At 39.0% G+C, this 18,762-nt stretch overlaps 1 protein-coding gene across 3 annotated transcripts in view; it reads left to right on the top strand.

Moving 5' to 3' along the window:
* The window catches only part of pou6f2 (POU class 6 homeobox 2), a 118,202-nt gene that overhangs the window by 23,954 nt on the left and 75,486 nt on the right, over positions 1 to 18,762 (top strand). For all 3 annotated transcript variants that reach the window (XM_038297900.1, XM_038297898.1, XM_038297899.1), the window contains exons 3-4: positions 6,141 to 6,238; positions 14,746 to 14,965. In XM_038297900.1, coding sequence (XP_038153828.1) covers positions 6,141 to 6,238; positions 14,746 to 14,965 — 318 coding nt within the window. The remainder of the gene's footprint in view (positions 1 to 6,140; positions 6,239 to 14,745; positions 14,966 to 18,762) is intronic.

Here is an 18,762-nt window from a genome sequence, read left to right as displayed (position 1 = left end):
GTTTAAATAAAAGTTTACTCTTCTGGTGCTGTAGCTTATCTGCTTCAGTGTTTAATGTGTCGTATCAGCAGGTATTCTGTATACCCTGGTAGTGACAGGTAGTTACATAGATTACTGTCTTTTCTTTGTTGTCTCCAACCTCCGATCTCTCACAAAGAATTCCACTGACTAAATGTTTGATATTTTTCTTTTTGGTTTATTGTCTATATATCTCTAAATTAATAGCCTTTCATACTTCTTTATGTTAAAATCATGTTTTCATGTTACCTGCCATTGCTTTGCAATAACCAATACTGTAATCATTTTACACAGCAAACAATTAGTGATGTAATTAAATTTGATTCTTTAAACCTTTTGAGAATTTGGCATTAGTTATATGGATTACATTTCAAAAGAGAGAGAGAAAAAAAAAAATGACCGACAGCATCTTAATAGCAAACTCGTGCTCTCAGGCAGACATTTTCAAAAGGCCCATTATAAAAATGGGGGCCGGCTGTTCAGTGTGAATAGCTCGAATCGTTACCAGTCCTCTCTCTCATACATTTGACAACTTACATAATGCATTTCCACTAAAATAGCTTAAGTGTTAAAGCTTCTTTTATGGGCAAAAATTGATTCATAAATGCACTGAGGCGAAAGCTAACGCGAACACAAAGCTTTCAATAACACCATTTCATACAGACTGTCAATGTACGAAGCTGCTGCATTGGAGGAGGTGCCATGCTGATTGCTTTATGAAATCCAGGCTAATTGTTTTGGGCTGCAGTCCTTGGGGCAGGTTGCATTAAGACAGGCCGAATGAAGTCAAATAAATATAGCTCTTTGCACCCCCCCTCCCCATATACACGCCGCATTGAAAGTGGCTCTCCAGTGGCCACTCTGCTGATCAATGAAAGAGAATTTATTTGGTGGATATTGGCAATATTTCCATGACATAAGTCACATGAAATTGGACCTCGTGCTCTGCTATAAATATAATTAGTTCACTTACATAGAGGAGTATTTTCGCTGGAAATGTCATGACGCCGTCAGCCTGATTTTAGACTGACAGCGAGATAAAGACTACTTTCAAGAATTCAAGGCCAAAGCATACGTTTATAAGCTAAACCAACGTTATTTCTTCAATACAAATGTCATATTTGGGGTCAGATGTGTTGTTTAAACATGAACTGTTCAAAAAGTTGAACAACTGAATGCTGAAAGAAATGCTCTGTGTGAATATAAGCCTCTGTTGAATGTGCGTCCCCTATTTTTATTATCGTTTGGCCTCTTTGTCCGTCGTTCCTCACGTCAATATTTCCTTTCATTCCATTTTATCCACTTTATGACCTATGTGCAATCCAGGATTCAAAGGAATTCCTTTTGAGCAAAGATTTGATCAAGACATACGCTTTTAACCCCTTTTCTGAACACAGAATTAATCTCCATTTAGAAATACATTAGAAATTCATTCCTGCAGTTATTTTTTAAGACATGAAAGCTTGACATGCGCTAAGATTCTAGTGATAAAAGAGGAATTGAAAAGACTGACTCCCTGGGTGTCTCTGCAGTCAGCTATTAAAGAAATTACACAAATCCTAAGAGGGAAGCTGTGCATGAGAATTTATTTATTATCGATTTTCGTCTCCTGATATAAACATGTTAACTTTACAGATATTTGCAAAGAGATGAAGCCTTCTAAGTTATTGTGAGATGATGTGATGAAAGGCATCAAGCAATCGTTATTTGGTAGGTCTGCTGTTCTGCTTATCAGGTGAAATACATTATTAATGAGCAATATCTTAATAAAAGTCATCGGTCTTACTGTTTGGAGTTTATTGATCATTTATTTTGTCATCTTATTTAATCATTTTGCTAATTGGTTATGTTATTATGGTGTTGGAATAACTATTGCATTTTATTCACTGAAAAGGCCTCTTTTAAAATGTTATTATGTCTTATTTTCATCACACTATGGAGGCAGCATATTAAAGCACTTTTAATATGGTTTGAAAGTTGACTTACAGCACATTAAAAAATAACGGAAACTTTATTTTTTTTTTGCCCAATAGTAAGAAATGAAATGAGAGAATACATCTAATAACATGCACTCCGGTGGAATTGTGTTTAAACATTTCAGAATAAACTTTATTTGTTAAAATATGATTTACTCTTTATAGATTTCTTCTGTTTTTCTTTTTTTTTTCATTACATTAAGGTCGTGCATGATAAGAAATATTTCTGGATGATATATTGTTCCAGCAATTATTGTGTTAAACAATAATCATGTCATTCCGTTTGAATGCAAAGGGCTTTGAAACTGATTTTGTCTCAGTTTTTCTTTTCAAAATCTCAGCTGGTGTTTCTCTGGCTTGATGCTCCTTAGGGGCAGATACGTGGAGTGTTGGCCTAGTGGTTAGAAGAGTGCGCTTGTGCTCTGAGAAGGTTGAAAGTACCCTGTTTGATCCCGACAGCCTCCACTTTGGATTCCTGAGGAAGACCCTTATCCCCACATTGCTCCCCGGGCGCCACACAATGGCAACCCACTGCTGCCCAAGGGGATAGGTTAAATGCAGAGAGTGAATTTCCACATTGTGGGACAATAAAGGGATTTACATTTACACATACAAGTGACAAATTTTGTAATCCAGACCCTTTAGTAAAGGGAAAAATATACATAAGTAAATTATTGTCTTTATTTAAATCTATCATCATCTTAATAATTGATTTATCACATCGGAACGTTACAAATTGATGAATTATTTTATTTATTAGGGGAAAAAATGTTTTTCAATTCAATCTGATCTTTTGTGAAGAAGTAAATGTCCCATTGGAGGGTTATTGAGCATGAACATGACTTCAATTAGGCCCCCTCAACACCTTCATTTTACTTTTATGTTTTAGCATACCCCAAAGACAACCTGAATTTGATTTTTAGATTTCTCTCTTGATTTTTTCTGTTAAAGTAACAGAATTAATGGTTTCTTCAATTGCAATTGATTGTCTTCTAAAGAAGCAAATTAGCCCTTGGTTATCACTCTACCTCAATCATATAGGTGGGATGACTTTTAAGATGCTGTGTTTGTTTTACAGTAGACAATAGGAGACAACATTTAACAAAAAAATCCACTTTTGTCACAGAATACTGTGTGTTGGCAATGCAATCCAAACAATGATCTTAACACTCCTGGAGTGGCTTTGGTAGTGGAGTCCCCACTGTTACAAGTTTTCTCCATTTATGGAGGAAGGCTTTCACTGGATGGAAATACAAAGGCTCTGAGATGGCTTTGTGTCCCACGCACTTTGTTTCTTATATGTTCTTCTTTTCTCTTTAAATCTGTGACATTATGTGTTGCTATTTAAGATCCTGTAGGCTGCTTCATGTTTATATAAAGTTTCAATCGAAGTATTATTTTACAAATCTATATTAAAACCAACAATATGGTTAATGGCTATTTATTTATGACATACAACCAGGGCAAATATATTTGCACTGGGTTCCAGGTTGTTCTGAAAAGCTTTTCTCTCTTTATAACTAAAATCAATATTTATTTATTCGGGTAATGTTTGTCTGATCATTGCATTCTTTTCTGGTGATTTAAAATATGTTTCCAAACAAAAGCAAAAATAAATCTTTAAGGGGAACATTTACCTTTCCTCATCATTTTATTTATATTCAGCTGAGATTCAATCTCTGATATGTTTGCATTGATCCTGATTCCATTTACTGAGTGCGCAGGGTGGAGCCATGCAGGCACAAAGTTATCTGTAATGGGTAAAATAATTGGTGAAAAGAGACTGGCTTGTCAAAACAGCGCCAGCGTTGTGAGGCTGATAAGCGGGAGGATGCGGACCTTTATCGAGAAGCAGGGCCATCAAGCCAGAGGTAGAAACCAGCTAGAAAAAGCAGGCTTCCCCCCTTGGGCTTTCACATCAGCCATCAAATGCGTAAGGTTCATTTGGTAGGTCACGTCATTCACCAATTATTTGGATTTTATGCAAAGATGAAGTGATTTTAGTTGGCGGAGGGGAGCTTAAATTGTACCATGTAAATATACTTGACATGCAATAAGATCTTTTCGGCAGGACACTGGAAAAGAAAGTTTCTTCTATAAAACGTTTGAACCCAATGGATGGGCTGTATGGTTATGAAAAAAGGAAAAAGAAAACACAATTTCTTCTTTGTATAAAAAAGCACATTGAACATGAGATATATGCTTCTTTCAAAGCTGCGATAAAGCAACTCGACCTCATGGCTGAAATTTGATCTAACTTTTTTCATTTCATTGCTGTCTTCATACACAGTGACAGCTTAGGTATGCATTCATACATTGGGCTTTATTTTATTAACATAAAGGTTAAACTAAGGCCAACAAGCTTTGAAACAGGGCAACACTTTTGAAACAGGGAGGCATCAGTCATTAAAAAAGGCTATATTGTCAACTTTGTTCTTTTAGAAAAATTTAATAGAGCTAGAGGTAACAAGGATTCAAGGGTTAAAAGGTATAACTCAGAGAAAATATTTAAAATGTATTAAAGCTCAAATATAAATGCTTTATAAATCTTTACAGTATATAATGCTTTATAAACATATCTATAGCCATGATTTTTTATTAAATAGGGACAAGATACCTTAAACCTTTTCGCAAATTTTTGAAAAGAGCTGCCCTCTCCATTTAAAAAAAAATTATGCACATGCACAACCCTGTACCCCTCCCAAGAGGGAACATCTATTATACATGTGTGAGAGCGTGCACGAGCCCCTTTCTCCTTGTGCACGCTCTGTTTAAAAGTTGCAGTTTGCATCACTCTTACAAGCTTACTTTCCAAAAGAAGATTTGCAATTTTTCCACTATGTCAGATTCGCCACTGGTAAGTGAAAATAAGGACGATCACCTAGGACTGCCTAACGTAAACATATCACCAGAATGATTGACAATTAGGAAGACCACTTATTTAGATGATCCATGCGGAAAAGAACATCCTCCACTATACTTTTAATTATTTTAACACAGATTTAATATTTAATTGTTTAAAGTGTTTAACTGGTCGCTGTTTAAATTAATTGGATCTCAAACAATATTTAGTTGCACACAATATTTTAGATGGTGGCTGGTCTCAATGGGTCAGCTCTTGATCTTGTGTTCCTCTATCTTTCTTAGCTTACAGTAGTTGTAAGGATCATTGTGGGAACAAAAAGAACTATTGCTAAGAAACTACTAAAGTGCAATTCTGGCCTTTAAACCCTCTGTTCAAGCAAAATTTCTTAATGGTTACATGTGTTTTACTTTGATTTTGCAATTTTAGAATTAATATTAAAATGGATTGAAGAGTTAAAGAAGTTTGTTTAACATTATTTTCGTTTTGAATATATTAAACATGCTAAATTCACCCTTCTTGGATTGATATTCCAGTGTAGGTTCCCTCTTTTCCAAAAATAATAAACTGTTGGGCTTTAATATTAAATTCCTTTGCGTCGTGAGGAAAAAAAACCCTCCTAAAGTCTATGTGTCTACAGTGAGATATCATGTGATGTTGATATCATGTAGGTAGAAGTTTAAGGGTCAAATCAGCCTCTTGGACCTTTTAGAGCAGCCCAAGCTGGATGCACTGCTGAGAGATTATGTGAGATAGAGATTGCTATGATAACCAATCATCTGTGGCCTTTATTTTCCCTGCAGCCATCAGCAAGCTTATTATCATGTCCCTGTCTGCTCAGCTCCACTCTGCCCTCATAGCAAACAGGTCTAATTGTGTCTCATAGCTGCAGGCTCAGAGCAGAGGGGGGAGTGGGCTCAGATGAGTGATACTCAGCGATGTAAATGGCTGAATAATATGGCCCCAGCGTTTGTGGTGGAGCTCTATCTCTCTGCGGTAATCTAGGCCATCGGGGACCCGCCAGTATGCATCATCCACCATCAATGACTCTCTCTGCTGGTTGGTAATTTATTCAGTGCTACAGTGGTTATTGATAAAGCACTTAAATACAAATTCCTCCCCCCCTTCCTCGCTGCCCTCTCTACTCAGCGCTGTAATATCACAGCTTGGTATGTGCTCTGTGTTTATCTGCTTATAAAGTCTGTGTTGATCACAGGTTGAATCTTTGTTTACGCTCTAATTTGTGCTTTTTCTGCTCTGCTCTATCCCCGTCTCTCTTTTAGGAGTTCGTGACGGATCAGTTCAGTCTGACGCCAGCAGCAGCCCGTCTGAGCAGAGTCAGCTGGGACAGTCTCACCCTGGATACCCAATGGGCCCACAGGTGAGTGGGAGAATAAAAAGAGAAAGAAACATTGTTGATTGTGATAATATTAATATTAGTTAGATTGCTGCTGTTAAACATGCTTTTGCAAATTTGCTCCTTTACCTAAATCAATGCAGTCAGATATGCTGTTACTCAGGCATAGCTGAGTTTTATCTAACACGTCACAAATCATGAAACCAGCGAGGTGCCAGCTGGAGGTCAAAATGTCACATGTATTGCTTAGAGCACTAACACTGTTTAATTGGTTTATCTCATATAGAGTTAGAAATTAGAATATTTTTAAATAGTTTTTATATTTAAGTTTCTTAGTTCATCAAGTTAAACCCATCAAATCATACAGACAGGTTGATGTTTATTCCTTTCATAATTATGATTAATTTCCCACTTAAAGCTGATGAAAGCCTAACGTTTAAGATGTTTAATACTTCCTTAAGGGTTATTTCCAAGTTGTACTTTTTGATATACACAGGTACTGAATATTAACGTATATAAAGGGACACAACCGTTCATTATTATTATACATTTGTGTTCGGTCATATGTTCATAATCAGAATTAAGTTATATTCAAAATTATTCATTACATCCAAAAACTTTTTTTTTTTAAAAGAAATGTAAAAAACCAGGCAAGTAATGTGGTTTTGGAAAATGCCGAACATAGACTCATCCAATTAAAAGTTATACAGCCATGACTGGTCAATCTAGAGAATCTGTCTTCACTGCTCGATCCGATCGGCTGCATCCGTTACACCGATGCATTCAACACTTTATATTGTATTTGGTGAAGAAAGGCTGATTCAGTTGCATATGCCATTGAAAACCAACCTATAAAGTTCTTTATTCACTGTTCTTGAGCTAATCTGAAAGCCACATCGAGCTTGGAGATCTGCAGCTATTGACTCTATGGAAAGCTAGCAATCTCTTTAATCTCTGTGTTTCAGTTTCCACTGGCAGCCGCTCTGATTTTAGGTCTAACACTTTGTGGCTGAGTTTCTGTCGATCCCAATCACTGACACTTTGTGGAAATACAACAGACATGGACTGCAAAATTGATAGCAGTGATGGAATTTACCTTGCATGCGGGCTCATATCACGGTACCGCTCTGAACCTGAGCTTCTTAGAGCAACCCATTCCTTCACATATGTTTTCTGAGACTGCATGCCTTTGTGTTTAGGCGTTCTACATATCTGGTCAAAGAGGTGAACAGAAAACTTGAATTCAATGATTTGTAGAGAAGAGCTAATAGTTTTATATAAAGTGCCAATATCTTTTCACATTCTGCTGGAACATCTGAGTCATCAACCATCCATTACAGTGTAGAGAGATAATGCCAAAAGAAGTCAAAGATAAACTATATTGCCAAAAGTATTTGCTCACCTGCCTTGACTCACATATGAGCTTAAGTGACATCCCGTTCCTAATCCATAGGGTTCAATATGACGTCGGTCCACCCTTTGCAGCTAGAACAGCTTCAACTCTTCTGGGAAGGCTGTCCACAAGGTTTAGGAGTGTGTTTATGGGAATTTTTGACCATTCTTCCAGAAGCGCATTTGTGAGGTCGCACACTGATGTTGGACGAGAAGGCCTTGCTCTCAGTCTCCGCTCTAATTCATCCCAAAGGTGTTCTATCGGGTTGAGGTCAGGACTCTGTGCAGGCCAGTCAAGTTCATCCACACCAGACTCTGTCATCCATGTCTTTATGGACCTTGCTTTGTGCACTGGTGCACAGTCATGTTGGAAGAGGAAGGGGCCAGCTCCAAACTGTTCCCACAAAGTTGGGAGCATGGAATTGTCCAAAATGTCTTGGTATGCTGAAGCATTCAGAGTTCCTTTCACTGGAACTAGGGGGCCAAGCCCAGCTCCTGAAAAACAACCCCACACCATAATCCCCCCTCCACCAAACTTTACACTTGGCACAATGCAGTCAGACAAGTACCGTTCTCCTGGCAACCGCCAAACCCAGACCCGTCCATCAGATTGCCAGATGGAGAAGCGCGATTCGTCACTCCAGAGAACGCGTCTCCACTGCTCTAGAGTCCAGTGGCGGCGTGCTTTACACCACCGCATCCGACGCTTTGCATTGCACTTGGTGATGTATGGCTTGGATGCAGCTGCTCGACCATGGAAACCCATTCCATGAAGCTCTCTGCGCACTGTTCTTGAGCTAATCTGAAGGCCACATGAAGTTTGGAGGTCTGTAGTGATTGACTCTGCAGAAAGTTGGCGACCTCTTCGCACTATGCGCGTCAGCATCCGCTGACCCCGCTCCGTCAGTTTACGTGGCCTACCACTTCGTGGCTGAGTTGCTGTCGTTCCCAAACACTTCCATTTTCTTATAATACAGCTGACAGTTGACTGTGGAATATTTAGGAGCGAGGAAATTTCACGACTTGATTTGTTGCACAGGTGGCATCCTATCACAGTTCCACGCTGGAATTCACTGAGCTCCTGAGAGCGACCCATTCTTTCACAAATGTTTGTAAAAACAGTCTGCATGCCTAGGTGCTTGAATTTATACACCTGTGGCAATGAAAGTGATTGGAACACCTGATTCCAATAATTTGGATGGGTGAGCAAATACTTTTGGCAATATAGTGTACATAGAAGTGGCACTTTCAGAGCCATTAGAGAAAGCTTACAGGTTGAAAGAGTGACGCTTCCTATTAGGCTTCTTTTCTGTGTTCCTATTGAGTGCATGTTGTGTGTGAAACACATAAACAGCCTCAGTGAATTCTACGGTGTGAAATGTTTAAATATTTAATCATCATACATCATCTTCAAATGTAATTGAGCTGCAGCACTAACAAGCTGACAATACAGGCTCTGTCACAACAAGCAGAGAGCAGAGAGCCCCGGCCTCCAGCCTTGTTAATAGCTCAATCAGGCTTTGTCCTATCTGATTGGATTTATTGGCCTGGTGCCCCAGTGATGTTTAATGAACATCTATCTGGTTAGTGTTGCTTCATGTCAGCAGTCAACACACACTCACAGAGCATCTCACGTTCCCCTCACCCTGTTTAATAAGGCTATTCTCTCTGCTCTCAGTGTTGCTCAGTGACAGTCAGCCCTCATCAGGACAGAAAAAAGAGGAAACACTGGACAACAAGAGAGTTGTTGAGTTTAACTAGAGAGGTTTAAATGCTGACAAATCCCCACTTAAAGAGATTGTTTTCTCTTTTGGTTGAATTAATCTGCTTAGGGAGATTTCTTTGATTACCTAGATCTGGTCATATATGCTGTTTTTGATTTAGATAAGAAAAAACTCAAGAGGTAGAAGAGCAGAAGCAAGCAGCACTTACAGTCTTATCCTCAGCAGGCGGCTCTCAGCAGTCACCATCTAATATATTAATGCTGTCAGTACAGTCTGTGAAGCTAACACTTTTCAGAAACAAAAGAGCTCCGCATGCCATACCCAATTCTCCTGCTCCAGGATCAATATGTTGTGATAGATTCTCGCCTCAGAGCCGGATATTGTTCAAACAACCATTATCTGATGGTAGTTTACCCAACATGAATCTACCTTCTTTCTGTTTCCCAATTGCAGTCAGGATGACAAAAGTCTGCTATCTGTGCGATTATGGGCAATTTCTCAGTGCCAGAGCTGCCAAGCAGATGGAGGGGCCTATTCTCCCCTGATGAGCAGAGAGACAGGGTAGAACATCCAGTCCAGAGTGGGGCTGTTTCCTCTTCCAGAGCTCAACGCTAAACCCAGTCTGTGTGTCAGTGGGGCCCCTAGGAGACCACTTCTCAACACTTAGCTGTCAGGTCTTCCAAGCGATGTACAGCAACTTTCCGGTAGCACCTACAGAGAGGACAGCAGAGAGCTTTAAGGCCAAAAGCCAGGAGACGGACGGCTCCTTAATCTAGATTAGCAAAGTTTAGGGTTTTGAGCAAAACGAGACAGAGTTTTCCAAAAGTATAAATACCCACTGAACTTTTTCTCACACATTTTCAGGTTACAACTACAACATTCAAGATATTTCAATGGAGTTTTATCTGAAACAACATTACAAAATAGGACACAACTGATTGTGCACTATGGTCTGTAACTTATACCCCATTTACACTACCCTTACACTACCGGTCCGAGCTCGGATCAGTTAACCAGGCCGAGCTTGGTTCTGACGACCGTTTACACATCACGCTATCTCAGTTCCTCGACTCCTCGCCTCCTAGTGACAATCTGCGGTATTACTGCCAGTACTGAAGGAGGAAATCAAGCAGTTGGTGGAGGTAATGCACCAAAAGTTGTTTGTTCTTAAAACACAAGAAGAAGAAGACGAAGAAAGAGGGAATCAAGCAAATCAAAATGGCGGCACCCGTCACATTCAGAAAGTTATGCTTGATTATTATTGCTGTACTTCGGTGTTATTATTTAAAATGCCATTATTTCCGGAGGGGCATTATCCGCCAACTACTGGAACGGAGTGTGAATCGGGATGTGCAGCCAGACGGAGATGATGCGTTCTGCTTATGCGCTCTTGTTATCAGAGAACCGAGCCAGGGAAAAACCGAGCCGAGCCCACCTCTGGAACTGGTCTGCAGTTAGCTCGGTTCGGTTGTGTCTAGCTCGGTTCAGTTCAGTTTGCTTTCCATTTACACAAGATAAGTTATCTTAGCCACTGAGCTCGGACTGCTCTCGGTACGGTTTTTCAAGGGTAGTGTAAATGGGGTATTAGAGATTCACAGCTCATGTAGGACAACCCAGAGGACAACACATATGGCCTTTATAGAAGAGAAAAAAAGTCCATTGCTAAAATAAGCCCCTGAGAAGTCCTCATTGCAGTTTTTTATACTCCAAATAAGGGACACGAGTTTGCCAAAAAAAGGCACTCTGGTTTGAAAAAAACAAAAACAAACCCAAACACACTTCTAAAGGTTGCAAAGATTTAGGACTGGAGCAGAGGTTGACCTTCCAACACTACTGCCCTTTGTGGACTTCTGTTTAAGTTTCTTTTAAGTTTTCAGTTACACTTTGATTTATGTCGTTCTATCATTGGTTTCTTTTCCATTTTGTGTTATATTTAAGCAGTGTTGTATTTTTTGAGTTACGCTCTGTCCCTCCTTGTCCCAGTCTACTTTCCCTTAGCTCCTTCTAGGTACTTCTGTCTACACCTGCTCTCTATCAGCTAATTAGTCCTCCTATTGTTTCTGTTTTCCATATATATATATATATATATATATATATATATATATACACACCTCCTGGTCAGTTACTCATTGCTTGATCCTTGTCATTCTTTGGTTTATTCCTCCCATGTGTCTCCTAGATTTTTGGTTCTTGAGATTCCTTGTCGATCAGTTCTGGACTTTGGATTATTTTTTTTTTTTTACTTTTTCATTACATTTTATAAGTAATCTTACCTTCATCATTCTACTCTGCATTTGGGTCCACATTAAGCCTCTTGGACCTACATCCACAAACCCTGACAACAACCGCAACACCAAACAATAGCCTAGAGCTGCAGCGGAAGGATTTAACATATTCATGTGTTATAATAGCCCCAGACCTGAAAATTAACATCCATGAATACTCTCTAGCCAATTAGAATGAGTGAGCAAAAAGTGGGAAAATTGAAGGGGTTTAGAAACTTTGGGTTAGGAATGCTTTTGGATTCAAACTGCAGTAATTCTGTTCTGTCTACGATTGTTCTGGTGTCAGATCTTGATGTGCACATCAGCAGTTATCTAAGCATATGATCACCACCTAAACATTTCTCCTCTGCTTTCTCTTAGCAGCTACCAGCGTCTCTAAAGCCGCCTGTAACGATGAATACATCGGCACTACATCTCATAATTGTCTTTTAATGCTATTCCCTTCTATCTGAGGCTGTCTTTACTGTCAAGCTGGGCGATCTCATTTTGTTTGATACACAGATGAAATGTCTAAGGAGACCCTTTGATTGGGGGCTGTGTCTGTTTGAGATTAAATTTAGTTTAAAAAAAAAAAGCAAGATTACAAATGTGTCACCCACTGCTAACAAACGCGTCATTTCTGTATCTGTCCCTTTGAGGATTCTTTGAGCCCCCAAATAATTAATTCATTTTTCTAAAGTTAATGGCAAATGCTATTATGTATGCTCTCAGATGCTTCAGATTTGTTATGCACTGCTGTTGTATATCAAAGCAAACGTTGAGTTGAGGAATACTTTACAGTGTTTGTGAGCAATTCTGTCAGCAGCACTCAACCCCTCTTTTTAACAGCTTCATATCAAATGCAACTTTTTATTTGTTTTCTGGGGCCCGAGCTCTCTTTCTGATCACATGCAGGCTGGAGTAGGTGCAAACACTCAGAAATGTGTAAAGTTATCGCTGTGACACGCCTGTCTCCCAGGAGCATGTGGTCCTAAGAGTCGACCAGCTCTGCATCCTACACAAGGTGCACACACACCATGCAAAACAAAGCAGAGAGCTGACAATTGGAGTTAAAGGCTTGTAAACTTTTGTGTGCACAGTGCAACCAGGCATGTTCTGCAATGTCTGAGGCAGCCTACTTTACTGTGAGTGCAATACAAGCTGACATAATGCTTTTATTATTTTATTTCAAACAATTCAATCCCATGTTTACTCTGGGAGTATTGTTGAACTTTGCAATATCACCGCTATTTCCTGTCTTATGTTGCTTGTATGATTACATTTGACATTAACAAATGCTGACATAATTTCAAAAATTTTGCATAGGTTAGACTTAAATATGTTTTCTCTTCATACATCTGTAGATTTTAACCACCGGGTTAAAGCCCAGATGTCTATAACTGGAAACCCGCTGGTTTGAAGGACACATTTGTAGTGAGCTGTTGGTGGAAAAAGTAGATTATAGAGATTTCTTTGATAACACATCTTTACACGGTTAGGATTCCCGAAACGATTTTACTTTAACTTAGATAAAATGAACAAATCCAAGAGAACTGATGTGTTACAACCCTCTTCAAAAGAGCAAAGTACTGCTGATTTCTTCAAAAGCTCTGCCTATTTCAAGCACATTATTCTTTGTTGCCAGTGATTTTTTTTTCAAAGGGGAAAATTTTTACTGAGTCTCTATGAGATATAAATTCTTTGCTCTCTAACAAAGATGGAGCTCTGTTCTGAGAAAGCAATATTTGACTGCTGACTTGCCCATCTATCCATCAAACACATTCTCCCATATCAAGTAAAAGCTACTTTATTTGGCTAAAGTAGACATTTCTGGTTCAAAATTGCACTCTTTAATTCAAACTTCAGCAAATTTTTCAGACAAAATAATTCGGAAAAACAGATACTAAGGCCAAAGATTCATATTCTATGCATCACTTTTTGCATAGAAATTTTAATACCCCAAGACAAAGAATAGAAATGCCACCAAAGTGGTCCGTGCCAAAAGATCCTGAGGGGTATCCAGGGCTAAGTATGAACAGTTTAGACAAGAGAATGTGACAGCTAGCTTGGCCTAGACTAACTTAGCCTTATTAAAGCATGGACAGTGAGTAAAGGGAAGCTTGTAGTTGGTGGAGCATTTTTCATCCCCCCCTTCACCAGAGGTTGATGTGGGCTTTCTGGATCCCAGTCGATCTGAGATATATCAGTTTGAACCGCTTGCTTAAAAGTGCTGACTAAGCAATTCCTGAAGTTCATGTTGCTCAGCGGTGGAGAATGGGATGACTCGACTGGGATGAGTGTCTGATGGAGTTGTATTAATACCTGAATGTGGGTCTATAATGACAAAGGTTCACACCAGCATGTGCCATTTGAAACACTTCAACTGCAATAGCTACCATGAGAGGGCAACAACAAGATGGTTTTAAGAAAAATATAGATATCTAAAAAGGCTCACATGAATATATATATATAAAAAGACAGTTACATTATTGTAGCACCTCATTGAACAAATGTATTCTCTATATCTATAAAAAAAAATTGATGTAGCATTAAGTTTCAGTTTAGATTCTTCGGTGATCATAATTAATAGAAATGCACCAATCAGTTTTTTTCCATCCAGTCTGATAACGATAAGAGGATTGAGAGTGATTGGCGATATCTGATGCAGATTAAGATACTACTGTTGAATAAATCAACCCTATAGCATAAAATCTGAGCAAAGGCATCATAATTGACATTAACATTGTTGAAAAAATATTAAATAATAATCAAAATATTAACACAGTTATAAATCATCAGTAGCGTCTGTGTTTGTTCTGTATAATGACGTAATCAGCATAACAATTATAAAACTGAAGTCATTAGATCGCTTTAACTGTATTGCTGTGAAAGGTTTCATAAAATTTAGAAGCTTGTTCTTATATATTTAATGCTGCAGTTATTAAAAGACAAATTGGTATCGAAATTTGGGAACAACCAGTGATTCTAGTTGTGAAATAATAAAACAAACTTTTTATGGTCATCAAAACTAAATAAAAGATCTGCTTGGGAAAAATGTCTTGAAAAACTCATTTGTACAAGTTTTAAAGAAATGCCACCAATCTTTGTTCAAAGGCAATTCATGTACAGTATGTCTATGTTTCCTCTGCAGTCTCTCCTGGTGGCCCAGCAATTAGCCAACGCAGTGGGTGGCGTGATGTCCGGGGCGACGCCAGGCATGAACCAGCCCATCCTTATCCCTTTCAATGCAGGCGGACACCTTGGTGGACAGCAGGGCCTGGTGCTCTCTCTGCCCACGGCCAACATCCAGAGCCTGGTGGCTGCTGCCGCTGCAGGGGGAATCATGACGCTCCCTCTACAGAACCTGCAAGGTGAGCAGTGGTGTCAGAAGTACCCACTTCTGTTACTTAAGTAGAAGTATAGATACTGCAGTTTAAAAACACTCTGGTAAAAGTTGAAGTATCAACTTTACCTCTTTACTCAAGTAAAAAGTGAAAAAGTATGTGCTCCAAAAACTAATTGAAGTATAAAGTAACCTTTAAAAACAACAGCCAGATGTCACTATATGAATTGATTTTTTGACTATTTCGAAAAATTCTTTGAGATAGCGCCAAGGATGAGGGAAGTCTTGTTGGTCTCTGTCTCCATCTCCCGATACGCTCTCGACTGTGTCCGACCTTTCTGACATTTCAACATATTTTTTTGAATCTGACATTGTAGCATGGCATAGACAATTTGCGTTTGCAGACAACCTGCTTGCTTCTGATGATTTCCTTTAACTAATCAATGAGTGTTTGCGCTATATGACTCATCCAATCACACTAGTTTTCACTAGATGTGGATGGAGCCAATGATCTACATTGGATGGCGCACATGATGTGAAATAAATATTTATAAACATAAAACCAGGAGTATCCAATTAAAAATCCGTCCGAATAAAGAAAATCATCAACCAGTAAAGGTCTGGAGATATTTTTAATGATCTGCTACTTTAAACAGAATTTAATACTGAAATAAAATTAGGTGTTTATGCATTCATGTTATATTGAATTAAAAAAAAAATAAAAAATAGAAAATTTTTCCGTTTTAAAATCTAAAGTGTTTTTTGAAGTAACAACAATCTTTCAGTTTTATATAGACAATTTCCTGATTCACATATTTTATAAAACACCTGAACTGATCGTTATTTTATTTTTTTTTTCTGGCTTAATGAGAACAGTGGGCTTTAGGCTGCCCTGCAAGGCTTTAAACCTGGGTTTGATTAGGGACAAAGCCATTCTCAAGCACATATCAAGGTGCTCATTTTGAGCCTGGATCCATATTTATTTTTTATTCTGTTCATGTTGGAGAATCCTGCTTCACAGCAGCAGGTTGGGCCAAACATCCTCAAAATGTGCAGCTTCCCCTCCAGTCCGGCCAGGTCAAGATCCTCTATTGCAATCACACCAAAGAGGAAAAAGAATGGCGAGAAAATCTGGTTGGTCAAATTAAAATATAGTAACAAAAGATTGTTAACTACAAATTAGAACATAATTCTTATAAATTAAATTTAAAAAAAAAACTAACACAGTTTATTTAAAGATTGGATGCAAACTATTGGTACTTATACATACCAGGAAGCAGATTTTTCATCTCCATCAGAAACCACACATATGCTGGATGCTGGCGGGGATTTTTTTAATATGTCATATTAAATTAAGCGTTCATTTCTGCATGTTTTGCTCCTACGAATTTAATGACAATATCGTACATGCTCTCCTCGAGCTCGAAGGAGGAGGAGACGGAGGATGTGGGATTTCTGGGTAACAGGAGAAGCGGTGCAAGTGACGTTTAGATGCTGTCATCCAACAACATGTGGTCATTTATAAATGTTTTAAATTAGGTTGGGTCCAGATTAGCCAGCAGGTGGATCCAGACCGCGGTCCGCTAATTCGTGACTTCTGCATTAAACCGAAGCCAAGAGTAATGAGTAACGTTTGTTTTAAAAATGTAAGGAATAAAAAAGTATAGATACTTGTGTGAAAATGTAATGAGTAGAAGTCAGAAGTAGGAAGAAAAATAAGTAATGGAGTAAAGTATAGATACCTAAAAAGTGTACTTAAGTACAGTAACGAAGTATTTGTACTTCGTTACTTGAGATCTCTGAAGTTGAAGTCAACAGTAAATGAAACAGTAAATGAACAGTGGTCAGTAAATGACTACACTAAGGAACATTATTTTCTTATTTTACATCAAGATTCATTAAGCATAGACACTAATATGTTGTAACTCAACAACAAATATTGTTTTGACTAACACTGAAACTTTTTTACACAGTGCTTTGGTCCTGAGCAGGTAAGAAACCTTGAGGGATTTGTATCTCAAAAAGCAACCATCCTGAAATTGCCTTGAGGTATAACCATATTAATTACAGGTCAGCGTTTTGCAGCGCAGTGCAGAAGCACTTTATGCCTCTTTCCCGTACATAGGAGTGCATCGTACTTCACTTTTTTTTATCTCTTTTCCACCTCATCTGTCCATCCACATGGCTGTACTTATCCTTACCTTTTAAACTTTAATGCCCAAGTGTTCTCTTTTGATCATAGTTGTAAATGGTTTTCATTTTAATGTTTAAAACATTGTCTCTTTTATACCATTAGATTGAGAAATGGATGGGGAAACTGTCATTCATGAATCTTAGATGAGAGAGTGGCACTAATGTAAAAAATTTTAAAGCAGTGTGTTTTTAGGAGGCCGATTACAATAATGCCAGTGCTGCACAAAGTGCAGGGAATGTGGCTATCATGTGGGGAAATGGATGGGCAGATGCCCTTAGTGAGGAAATGTGGAGCTAGAAGCCTAATGGACACAAACATGCATAAATAACAACAGCCATCGCTGTGGGCAGAGCTTTTAATAAACCCGCATCTACCCAACAAGCCCTTCAATGTATCCGTCAGCAATGGACGATAATGGGCCCGGCAGGCTATTCTGACTCGCACGTCAACACATCTTCGTTCTTGTCCACGAGGGACAACCCAGAGGCTTCGGCGATCTGATGAACTGATCGACAAACACATCGCCAGGGTGTCAGAACTCTATAACAAACAGCTTTCTGTCAGCCAAGAACAAACCAGAAGAGATCCTGAGCCAGGCGTCCTGATGAAATTCTTCAGCCAGAAGAGATAAGGGGAAAAAATATGTTGTGCAGAAATGCCTTTGTGGCAGATCTTTTTTTAAGCGAGTGGACTGACAGACTGGCTGTTCGCACGTCCTCCTATCTGAAGGGGATGCATTGAAGGGACCTCCGTGGAGAGAAAGTGACACAAGTCACGGTTGAAGCTAAATGTCTTGACTGTGTCCGGGGCCCTCTGGCCATGAGGCGCTCCTTCACTCTCCCCTGTCTGAGTTCATCACAGCTCCGCTGAATGAGGCCTGCTGGCACAGCACCTCTGTCAGACAACTGCGGCTCTGGCCTCTGCCCCGTAAACCCCCCCTCCCATCGCCCACCCCACCCTTCCTCAGCCGCTACAGGGCTCCAGGCCTGATTAATCACACATATAATACAGTGCTGCGCTGTCACCAGGGAGCAGTCAGCCCATTTCACAACCTGTGAAGCAAGTGTGCTTTACAGCATTTACACGCTGCTTTCTAATTAGCGTCAGATCAGACACAAGACAGCAGCCAGGCGCAATAATGAGGTACTAGGAAGATCCCCAGTCAATGTCTGTGTTTAAATGTAATGAGGCAGCTAATGACCAGCTAATAAGGCTGTTTGTCTCACAGAAAGGGTGGTTTAGGTAGGCGAAATAGTATACATGAGAGCCTGCATGGTAGGAGTTTGGAGCCTACAGCTGGGAGAAAGCAGGCAAAATTACGTTTTTATTATTACATACATAACTTTATAATAAAGCTTACCTCTTACTCATGAAATTTTTTTTATTTTTCCACATCACAAGTTTATGTGTATTCAATTAGGAATTCATATAAAAGACCAACACAAACTATTACATGATTCTGAAGTAAGGGGTTATTAATAGTGAATAAACTAGATATCTAAAACATTTACAGCTGCAAGTATCTACTATCTTTGCACATGTAGATTCTAATGTTTGACAGTTTATTGTTTTTTTTATTTCTTTATAGCTCAAGTTCAGATCGGGTGAAAATAAATTTTGGAAAATTGCCA

The sequence above is a fragment of the Cyprinodon tularosa genome, unplaced genomic scaffold, assembly GCF_016077235.1.
Source record: "Cyprinodon tularosa strain WSP-4 unplaced genomic scaffold, ASM1607723v1 ctg4, whole genome shotgun sequence".
NCBI classification, from domain to species: domain Eukaryota; kingdom Metazoa; phylum Chordata; class Actinopteri; order Cyprinodontiformes; family Cyprinodontidae; genus Cyprinodon; species Cyprinodon tularosa.
The sequence above is the reverse complement of the archived record's forward strand: the minus strand, read 5'-3'. Positions and strand labels throughout refer to the sequence as shown.